This window comes from Dasypus novemcinctus, chromosome 1 (assembly GCF_030445035.2).
Source record: "Dasypus novemcinctus isolate mDasNov1 chromosome 1, mDasNov1.1.hap2, whole genome shotgun sequence".
Lineage (NCBI taxonomy): Eukaryota > Metazoa > Chordata > Mammalia > Cingulata > Dasypodidae > Dasypus > Dasypus novemcinctus.
Genome location: NC_080673.1, coordinates 41,603,720 through 41,615,849, shown reverse-complemented (window position 1 = coordinate 41,615,849; position 12,130 = coordinate 41,603,720). Strand labels below are relative to the sequence as shown.

The 12,130-nt window shown below is 35.1% G+C and overlaps 1 protein-coding gene across 1 annotated transcript in view; it reads left to right on the top strand.

Moving 5' to 3' along the window:
• The window catches only part of FHIP1A (FHF complex subunit HOOK interacting protein 1A), a 345,875-nt gene that overhangs the window by 246,786 nt on the left and 86,959 nt on the right, over positions 1–12,130 (top strand). The window contains exon 4 of the mRNA XM_004469803.4: positions 3,032–3,658. Coding sequence (XP_004469860.2) covers positions 3,032–3,658 — 627 coding nt within the window. The remainder of the gene's footprint in view (positions 1–3,031; positions 3,659–12,130) is intronic.

Genomic DNA, 12,130 nt, shown 5'->3' with positions numbered 1-12,130 from the left:
CATCCCACACAATTAGGAAACCTTACATCTCTGTGGGTTATTATAGCTCGGCTTGTAGGTTTTTTTGTACATACAGGAGCTATAAGGAGGGTAAAGTTGCTTCAGTTAACAAGCTGCTGAACAGTTTGCATATTGTATAGAAATCTCAGTTCTCTTTCTAAGGCTTTTCATAGCAAGAAAAAGTAGGTCTGTTTGCAGAAGAATGCACTGGGGTAAATATAAATGAAGATAAATTGATGAGAAAAATGTAAATTGTGATGGTGTAAATATAAGATACTACTGTATATTACATATATACATTGAATACATAATATATATGTACATGTTCACATATAGTACAAATACATATTCATATGTATAAATTTATATTACTTAGGAATTTCTGAGAATTAGATTTCCAATTAATTTATTTCTTTTTTTAGGAGGTTCCGGGTATTGAACCCAGGACCTCATACATAGGAAGCAGGCACTCAAACACTGAGCTATATCTGCTCCCCAGTGAAAGTTGTTTTTGTTTTCTAGTTTGTTTTGTTTTTAGGATGTACCAGGAATTGAACCTGGGACCTCATACATGTGAAGCAGGTGCCCTAACACTTGAGTTACATTATTAATTATTTTTAACCTAGTCATTTTTTTTTTATTTAAGGCATCAGTACACAATTACTTTGTCTACTTTTATTTTTTTAAATTTATATTGTGAAATTAGGTAATTTTACAGGAAAGAAAAATTAACCTTAAAATCTTATTTACATCTTTCCAAGCTCACTTCTAATCATGAATCTACTCATCAATATATTTGTTTTTGTGTTATTTAATATGTACATTTGCAAATGATATGATTCACTTAATGTTATTTTTAATAGCTATTGTATGGTGTTGTAACACTTTTTAAATATAATTCCCTTATTTTTGACCAATACTATTTTTATTTTTCATTAATTCAGGCTTTCAGTTTGAACTTTTTTTTAATAAACTATTTTTGGATTGTTTTCTTGGGGTATTTTCCCCAAAGTGGGATTATCAAGTCAAAGGCTAGGAATATTTTTTATAGCTTCTGTTACATTTTGCCAGATTGCTTTCCAGAAGGATTGAACTAATTTACAATGTAAAAGGCACAGTGTCAGTTTACATAGTCTGAGCACATAAGAGAGAATACTTTTTTTTTTTAACCCTAAGTTCTAGTTATAAAGATAGCTCTGATAAGTAAACTCAATATATGGACTTTGAAATTATTGATCTGATAAAGTGAATAGCTCATTTGCTCTTCAGAATGTGGAACCTTCAGGTTAGGACTGTTGGGGCTGGAAAACATGGTTTTTTGGGTGGGGGGACCCCATTTGGACAAATGTGGTACTATGATCCTACTCTATGAGATGTTGTCAAGGGCCAGATTGGCAAAGGGAAAAGAAGGAGAGCCAGATCCCAGGGTTTGTCAGCAAGGTTGTTAGGCTTGCAAGGAATTCTGGAGCGCTCACTGGAGGGTGTGGGATACTGGGGCCACTCTCAAGTCAGACATGCAGCAAAAAAGAAGATGTCTTATGGCAGCACTGGGGTCACCAGTCAATGGGCCATGTACCTCCTCGGTAGCTGCTAACTGAAGGCCTTTCTCATTAAAAATGTCAATTCATTGGTGTTGGGGTAATTTTTCCCCCCTTTGTGATGGAATTATCAATTTCATAAAGAAAGTCAGTAGAGATCACAGGTTTTGTAGAAAACCATTCATTCTTGTAGGTATGTTCCTATTTGGTCTATAACGGTTCCTTTGTTCTGCTTCTGACACGGGAGACCTTTCCCTGAGAAATAAATTTCCCTCAGTGTTCAAGCATGCTGACATAGCATTGTACATTTGCCAACTTCTTTACTGACTTGCAAAAATTCTGTAAACCAAATACATAGCATGTAATAGCATGTCATAGAACTGGGCTAGGAGGGTCATGCAAGAGACAAATGTATCCCAGACAGCTTGCAGGTCAGAAAGGCAAAAAGAAACAAAGACAAATCACTAACAAAATGTTTAAAAATTACCGTATGTACTTATTTTAATGAGAGTAAGTGGAATGGGTATTGAGGTTTCTCCTCTGGTTTCTAAGTCATAAAGTTAAATGGAGGTTGAGATATAAAAATTAGTAGTAGAAGGCAGAGAGAGGTAGGAAGCATTCAAATGGCGGCAGTGGTAAGGGAGAGAAGGAGTTCAGAGTGGTGACATGACCTATTTAGGGATTTACTTTGTAAGTGATTAGCTCAGAATTTTTTCTGGTTTGCAGAAATCCCAAGTTGAAACACTTCTCTTTATTAACTAAACATATGCCATATATTAGGGTTAATTTTATTAGGTATATGTCCCTTGCTCATCACTTTCTTTTCATTTTTCCTATGCTGCATGTTTGCTTGAAGAAGATGTCCATCAAAATAGAGGTGGGAGGGATATTGTTCTGTTAAGGGCTTTTGAGTAGCTGTGTTCCCTTGATGAAATCTCCAGATCAACTCTTAAGGTCTGTAGGAGAACTAAAAGGTTGTCAGATTTCCTTTTGTTAAGGTATTTTAGAATAAAAAAGTAATATTATATATTTGAAAGTTTAGAAAAATTTTTAAAAGAAATTGTCATCACTTTGAACACAAACATTATTTTTGCTGTTTTCACAAATATATTTTGACATAGTTAATTATTATTATTTAAATATCTCTAAATATATAACATCATTTACAATTTTTCAGAAGACTGTGTTGCTTAATAGTCTTCAGAATAGTGGTCCAAGAAATGCATGTAGTTTAATTTATACAGCCACACCACTTTCTTTGACATTTAGGTTCCCCAAATTTTTAACAATTAAAAATGAACATCTTCAAGTATCTTTCTATGGTTTAACTTCTTCATTTCATTCTGTGTGAGAGGGAGAAGCACATAGCTCTCATATATTTTGTTGGGGGATGTATTCCTGCATTTTCAGTGACAATTTGGTAAAAAAAAATAGTGTGCCTTCATAATAACAATAAATATTAAATGAATGACAGATATTTGATTTGGTTTCAGGTGGTGAAAATCTTAGAAAAGCATGATCCCTTGAAGAATACCCAAGCAAAATATGGATCCATCCCTCCAGATGAGGCCAGTGCTGTGCAGAATTATGTAGAACACATGCTCTTTTTGCTGATTGAGGAGCAAGCCAAGGATGCTGCAATGGGGCCAATTCTGGAATTTGTGGTCTCTGAGAACATCATGGAGAAACTCTTCCTTTGGAGCTTGAGGCGGGAATTTACTGATGAGACTAAAATTGAGCAGCTAAAGATGTATGAGATGCTGGTCACCCAATCACACCAGCCTCTGCTGCACCACAAGCCCATCTTGAAACCCCTGATGATGTTGCTAAGCTCTTGTTCTGGAACAGCCACCCCTGCTGTGGAGGCAAAGCTGGTTGTCCTGCTCAATCAGCTCTGTTCCATCCTTGCCAAAGATCCATCCATTCTGGAACTCTTTTTCCATACCAGTGAGGACCAAGGGGCTGCCAACTTCCTCATCTTTTCTCTTCTGATTCCCTTCATTCACCGGGAGGGAGCAGTAGGCCAGCAGGCCCGGGATGCTTTGCTTTTCATCATGTCTCTTTCTGCTGAGAATAGCATGGTGGCTCATCACATTGTGGAGAACACCTACTTCTGCCCAGTAAGTTCCTCTCATTGGTATGTTTCCCACCCATTCCTCTTTCCCCCTCCTGTGCTATGATAAATACTTTCCTGTCCCCTTTTTTCCCCAGCAAGTTATATTTGGCACCTTCCACAGAAAGGTGTTTAGAGGAAACCTTTTGGAGGGAGCATAGGAATCTAAGTTGGCTTGCTTTTTGGCTGAGCAATGTCAGCTCAAAATAAGCCATCAGAGGAAACTATCTATTTTACCATTCTTGGTTCATTTCTGTTTTGTTAGGAACTATTTTAGATTTATATATTTTATTTAGGGGTACTGGGCATTGAACGTGGGACTTTGTACATGCAAAGCAGGCACTCAGCCACTGAGTTACACCCACTCCCCTTATTTATTTTAGTTTTAGATAAGCGCATAGCCTGAGATACTGGTAAAACCTGTACTTTCTATATTCCTAGTTTTCAGGTTGATTTTGTGCTAGTAAATGATGGCATTTGGTGAGACCTCCATACACACAGCTGTTTTCACAAATTAATTTGTTTTTTAGCAAGATAATGACCACTAGTTGTAGATCCAAATCATTTATTTCATTTTTAAAATAAATACATATCTGCAGTTTGAGGTAGCAAGAAATAATCTACTCTGTTGTGTCATTTCTTAATGGAGAGAAATAAAATGCAAAGTTCTTGCAGATGTCTGAGAACTCTTAAGAGCCTTAGGGCTCATTTGTTTGTGTGTGTGTGTTTGTGTGTTAGTGCGATCTTTAGAAGGGGGACTTAAGTGATAGATTTATAAATTTCTGTCTTTTTCCAGTTGGTCAGCTATATTGGGAAATAAGCTCTTTGTGTTTTCCCAGCTCAGTGAACAAACCAACTTCTTATTTCATTGTCTAGATATATATTTTTTACCAATCATTCCATTTGTTAATAAACTATGTGGCTTATAAGTGAGTTTCATTGGAGCAGGCCAGGCAAGTTGCTGTAGGTAAATTAGATTCACTGTTAATATTCTACAGGTAGTTCTTGACTAGGGATGTTAGGCCCCCTACAGGGTATTTAGAAATGTGTTTGGATTGTGTTTGTGATAAGGACATGGGTGACTGTAGTGTGGAACTGCTGGCATTTAGTCTTCAAGAGTCAGGGATGGTTAATGTCCAGTAGTTTGCGGGAGGGTCAATATTAATCCTGTTACATAAAATATTGCAAATTACTTTGAGGTTGAAAAGCATCTATCTCTTTATACTATTGTGTTTCTACTTTTACTGATAAAACAGGCTCACCTAGTATCTTGTGAATATTTACTTCAGATGAATAAAAATTTTGAAAAATAAAAATTAATTCAAGAGGTTCAGGGTACCAGTTGTCTCTTCTTTCTCCTGGGTCCAGGCCAATGGGATAGGGATTTGCATAAAGATTGCTAGTTTCAAATGAAAAGTGAAGAACTGATTTTTGCTAGTCAAATAAGATGTAAGAACTGATTTGTCTGTGCCAGAACATTAAATCTCACCTCATCTCCTTCAACTCTTTTGAAAGAAAATGACAGGTAAAAATGAGACTTCTCACCCTGAATCCATGATTTTATACAATGTTATAACAAATTACCAAAAATTAATGACTTAAAACAGAACAAATTCATTATTTTACAATTCTCTAGGTTAGAAGTCCATTGGGTCTCAATGGGCTGAAATCAAAGTCTCAGCAAAACTGTGTTCCTTATTGGAGGCTCTAGGGGTGAATCTGTTTCCTTATCTTGTCCAGCTTCTAGGGGCTACCTACATTTCTTGGTACATGGCGCTTTTCTTCCATCTTCAAAGCCAGCAACATAGCATGTCTCTGACCGTTTAGTCACTTCTCCCTCTGACTCTTCTCTTCTGCCTCCCTCTTTCATTTTTAAGGACCCTGTGATTACATTGGGCCTACCTGGATAATTTAGAATAATATTTATATTTTAAAGTCAGCTGGTTTAGCAACTAATTCCATCTTTAATCCCCTTTGCCATATAATTTAACATATTCACAGTTTCCAGGGATTAGGTATGGACATCTTTGGGTGGCCATTATATTGCTTACCACAATTGCTGAAACCAATTTGGGGAGCTTTTGAAGAAATTTGAAGCAAGGACAAAGCAAAATCAGAATTTTGGAGAGAGTTTAATCTGAGTATGTACAATAGATAAGTTTGGGAGATGCCGAAGAAGTAGGGGAGACACACTAGGGTCCAGGTAACAAGGGTGGCAGGATTAAGAATGAAAAGGAGGAGCTGGATATGAGCAATGTTGTAGAGGCAGAGGCTTATTAAAAAATAAGCAGTTACTGAGAGAACCGTATTTAGATGTTTGCCTTTGGCTTATTTGAACTGTTTTGTGTAGTTCTGTGGTTAAAGGAGAAGTAGTATTGAAACAAATCATCAAAATGCTCAGGTGACTCCCCATGGTTGAAGGATACAAGATCAATATACAAAATTCAATTTAAAAAGATTACATTTACAAAAGCAGCACAATCATAAGGTATTGTGAAATGAATCTAACAAATATGTGTGGAGCTTTTACAGAGAAAATTATAAAACCTTGTCGAAGGACATAAAATGTGTAAATAAATGGAAAGCTCTATAATGTGTAGATATTATAAAGAATGTACTTTTCCCTCCAAATTAGTGCATAAAGTTAATGTAATTTATTTTTTTAAAAACTATTAACAATAAAACCCAAAATACAGAAAAGTTAGAAAACACTAAAATGAACCCTATGTACATACCACCTACAGGCAAATTTAACATTTTGCCATTCTTCGGTGTATCTATCATATCTGTATTTTTATTTGTTTTTTGTTCTATCATTTGAAAGTAAGTTGCAGGCATCACATTAGCATGCATCTCCTAAGAAAAAGGACATTCTCCTATATAACTGTAATACCCAATAACCATTATACCTAAAAAAAATTACACAATAATTTCTTAATGTGATCTAATCTCCAGTTCCCCAATTGCTCCAAAAAACTTTTATAGCTGTTTTTTACCCCTGAAACTAGAGTCCAATGCGAGGTACACATTTGGTTGTCATATCTCTTTAGTCTCTACTGATCTAGAGACTAGCCTTGCCACTTTTTCTTTCCTATGGTATTAACTTTTTTTCCCCCCTAATGTTTATTTTCGTTAATCTCTCTCTTATTGATATTGATCAATGCAGGAGTTCTCTGCTGGATGTGCATGAGAGAGCCAATTTTGTGACACTGGGGTTTCAAAGAGAAAAAGCTTATTGCTAAGTTCAAAGTCTTGGAGATCAGAAGGCCTATTGGCCATAAATCTTTCTCCAGGTGTTGACTTGAGACCAAGCTATTGTCTTGTAGAATCCTCCACATTCTGGGTGGGTTTGTTTCATGTTGTATAGTTTGAGTTATCCCTATCTGTATTTTCTGCAAATTAGAATTAGGTCTAAAGACTCAATTGAATTCAGATTACTCATTTCTGGCAAGAATACTTTATAGGTGATGCTGTATATTTCTTATTGCATTAGGTCAAGAGGCATGTATTAGGTTGCTTGATCACTTGGTTAACATGGTGACTACTAGATCTCTCCTTTGTAAAGGCACAATTTTCTCAGTATAATTAATTGTTAGGTTGTAATTTATGAGGCGTTAATATGATTTAAATAAAAATCCTAGTAGGGCTCTTCATGGAACTTGACAAGGTGGACCTAAAAGTCATGTAAAAATGTATAAAGGGCCAAGAATTGCTGAGATAATTATGAATAATGGTAACATTGATATCTTACACTTGTTGATAGCTTACTGTGTGACAGGAACTTTTCTAAGTGCTTTACATATATTAATTCATCTAATCCTAACAACAACTCTAGGTACCAGTGTTACTCCCTTTTTAAAGATGAGGAAAGTGAGGCTCAAGGCCATTAAGTAAATTTATACGAGGCCATGTGGATTGTAAGAGGTAGAGTCAGGAATTGAACCTGGGCAGTTTGATCTAACTAACTTATGCAAAAGTAATAAAATGTCAGAATTTTCTATAAAGTATCAACCGTAAAGAAAGACTGGAATTAAGAACAAAACACAGATTGGGAGAAGTTAATTGTATCATATATAACTACAAATGATTGGTATCCAAACTACACAAAGATATTTGTAATGTGACAAATTAATAAGAAAAAGAAAAAAACATTCCATTTAGAAAAATGGATAAAGGATATGAGCAGATAATTTGCAGAAGACATCCAAAGCCAATAAATATATGAAAATACACTCAACTTCTCTAGCATAAGGGAAATGTAAAATAAACCTTCAATGAGAAAACAGTAATACAAATCAGGTTGGCCAACCTTTAGATATCTGGTAATAACAAATATTGTCAAGAGTGTGGAAAAACAGGAACTGTTGAGGCTATAAATTGCTAAAATAACTCAAGAAAATAATATAGCAATACCTAGGAAAATTACATGTGTACTCTAATCTTGTAACTTCATTTTTAAATGTCTGCACCAGAGAGATCTGGCATATGTTTACAAGGGTATATGTTCAAAGATGTTCAATAGAACATAAATTTGAAGAAGAGGAAAAATAGACATATATTAGGGGAAAGATAAGTAAACTGGTTTATTCACAAATCAGTGGAATGCTATGTAGAATTCAAAATGAAGGAATCACATGTATTAGCATATAACTACATCTACATGTATGAACATTAATAAATCTAAAAACATGCTGAGTAAAAAAAGGAGCAAAAGGTTGCATACAACATATTTGTCTTTACATAAAATTTACTTAAAGTTTTAAAACCAAACCTTAGTGTATACTGTTTTTTGGGTACATGTGTATGTGCTAAAAGTACAAAAACAAGAACAGGAATCCTATGTGCCAAATTCAAGACTGAACTTTTGGGGGTGAAAGAATAAGAAGGGATGGTAATGTATGGTAGGATTTAGCTCTATTTGTAATTTTTTTATTTTTTGAAGAAAAAAAGCACTCTGAAGGAATTATGACAAAAATGTTAATATGTATTAGATCTTGGGGATGGGTTTCCATTATATTTTTTGTATATTGAAATATTTCATAATTTAAAATTTTAAAAATGTTAGGACAAGAATGGTAGATTTTTAAAATGTTTAGATTTCCACTTACATTACAGGCAGATTTCACTGAGTAATTATTGCTTTTATAAAAATGTGCTTTAAAACACTGTACAGTTCATTAAAATTAGAGGGAAAACAACATATTCAGCTGACCTTATTTGCTAGAATGGAACATGGAGCTTCATTGTATTCCGTTGCCCCTCAGGATAGGCCTCATAATCTCATTTGTACTCAGTTTTCTATAATTACGTCTGACAACATAATTTTAAAAGGGCCTCTTAATGTTGAAGATAAAAGCATACTCTATTAACCATCCAGCTAAGGACCACAATTGACAAAAAGCTTTCTCTAATTAGTATGATTGTCAAAGTGTATTAGCATCAAGCTATTGGAAGAGTAACGTCTCTTTCAGAAAATCCGACCACTTTTGGAAACTTTTATTGTAGTTGATAAGAGAGCTTGATTCCTCTGCCCCTTGTCTCAAGATATGCTTTCCTGCAAAAGGAGAACAATTTGGTGGCAACAGGGAGTTGGCAGCTATTTGATCCTATTATTTCTTTTGATTTTTTTAACCAAATATTTATGGCTAAGCCATTGTCACTTGTTACATATTGGCAAAAGTAGAAAGTAGCATATTTATAAATAATAAATGCAAATTGAAATAAGTAACCTTTACTTACACAGTGGCAGGTAGAAAGTTATTTGTCCCATTTCCAAAATTTATGAGGGTTTTTATTTTGGCAAGTTGTTTCAGATGGTCCCCACCAGGTGTTTTGCTGCTAGCTTCATATTCAAGCCCATCTGCTAAAAATCTTTATGTTTTTGCCAAAGTTAACTGGGTACTGCTAGATATTTAATGTTAGATCTACATTTCCTGACTTGTTCAGTGTACTGTGCACCTCATCTTTCTTTCCTCTGTTGGAAGCATTGCTAAGAGTAAACCAGCATTCTGATCTTTTTACATGGGATTATGTTCTTAATCTTTATAACTCAATGAAGAAACTGAAACTCAGAGAATTTTAATTAAACCTGGCCTGAACATGGTTGAATGTGGGTTCAAAACCGTGTTAGCCTGATTCTAAAACCCATTGTTTCAACAACTACCATGCTGTATTGCTGTCAGGGAACTTGTTTTCTTTATTGAGTTTCCTGTTGTTATACTTGTGGTTTTATATGGTGATCTGTTTCATTCAGTGGACCTCTGGAGAGAAGATAAATGGAAAATACTGAGTTAATACCTAACATGTTGGGAATATAATGTTTTATAATCACTTTTTTTGTGGCCAGGATCAATAAAAGGCTAAAATGATGGATGGGCATTTTACTTTTAATTAACTGTTAAAATTATTTTAAAATTTAAAAATTTTAAGTTAAAAATGAAATTTAAATGTAAATAAATAGTGCCATTGAATAGTTGACCTTCGAAAAAATTATCTACAAACCTGTTGTGTTGTTGGAGTTAACATGGTAAGATGACAGATTTAGCTGAAATCTGAAAAACTGAATTACTTTTTTTGCCATACATCCAAGAATATATGACTTCTAGATGGTATATGGAAAACGAACACCAGGAGCTGGGCTTGGCATGGAACTTGAGCCTGAGTTTCTCTTTCAAGAAGCTTTAGTGTATAAAATTGGGATACATACTGAAGGTGTTGGGTTTTTCCATTAAGTGTGCTCTTGGTGTACAAAAATGGTTTGTTGTTAGGGATGTTTAATTATTTTAAGTTATAATTGTTAGCTTCCTGAATTAAGCTTTTCTCTAGTTTTACACAGAGTTTGTGAACATTTTACATAAAGGTAGATTTCCATTTTAAATCTCAATTTAATTTCTGCTTCAACTTGAGATATTTATTTGTCCTATTAATAGAAGGTCATTTCACTCTATTCTTATCCTACTGAAGAATATAGTGAGTATTTTTCACCCACTTCCTTCCCTCTACTTCCAATGTACATATTTTCTTTTTCTCTTTGGAAAAGGACTGGATTGTTTTTCATTTTCTAAATAAATAATAATGATAGATTTTTAACTTAAGAGGAAAGTTGTTATATTACAAATGGTTCATATTTAGGTTTTTCCTGGAGGAATATTACTTTAAACAGAATAAGAACTTTTATAAGGTGGTTTAGTGGGTAATATAGGCTTTTCCTAACAGGCTCACTAAATGTAAGTTTTAGAATGAGTGTGTCATTTCCCAAATCAAACTATTATGCTTTACTAGTTCCTGTCTTCCTTATCTCACTTGAGGTTTTTAGATTTTCTTAGTCTGAGGGAGTACCTTCAATCTCAACTTGATGCCAATGTTGTCATGTCTCTCTTGTATAAAACCTTTCTATGATTTCTTTTAGGGCAGTGTCCAGAGTCCTAGCAAGGTTCCAGGAACCTCTGCATCTGGCCCATGCCTGCCTCTTTAGCTAGATATCTCCTCTCACAAGCCATACTGGTCATTTTTTTTTTCTATTTCTTTATTTATTTATTTTTAATTTTATTTTATTTATTCATTTTTAAAAAAATATTACATTAAAAAAATATGAGGTCCCCATTCACCCCCACCGCCCCCACCCCACCACTCCCCCCACAGTAACACTCTCCCCCATCATAATGACACATCCATTGCATCTGGTGAGTACATCTCTGGGCATCGCTGCATCCCATGGCCTGTGGTCCACACCATAGCCCACACTCTCCCACGTTCCATCCAGTGGGACATGGGAGGACATACAATGTCTGGCAATTGTCCCTGCAGCACCACTCAGGACAACTCCAAGTCCTGAAAGTGCCTCCACAGTTCATCTTTTCCTCCCATTTCCTGCACCCAGCAGCCACCATGGCCACTTTTTCCACACCAATGCCACATTTTCTCGATTATTAACCACAATAGTTCATGAATAGAATATCATTAAGTCCACTCTATGGTCATTTTTTAATTCCTTAAATTCTCACACCTTCACGCCTGTCCTTTTCCCTTGTCATGTTCCCATAACACCCACTATATCCCTATTGTTAGCCATCATATTTTTTTGCATTTATCAGTTTATAGTTTTTTTTCTCCGTTTCACTTTGTCTGGCTTATTCACCAACCTTACCTAGTATCTGGCTCACAGTCTGTGTTCTAGAAATATGTATAAACTGCATGAATGAATCTGAACTCTGAACAGAACTTTGGAAGGGAAGATATAGATATTTAGTGGTAATGATTTGGAATCTTGTTCCTAAGACTATGTATTACTCTTTATTCTGCAGAGTATTTTCTTCCACGTTTCTTTGCCATTCTGAAGAAAGTAGATAGCAGAGACACTATCTAGCCCCACTTTACAGTGGCATGAACACGGTGGGACCCCAGTCCAGCTATCACATTGCACTTTCCATTTGTACACGAAGGCTTTTGTTCAGATTGCAGTCATGCGCTTTTCAGAATA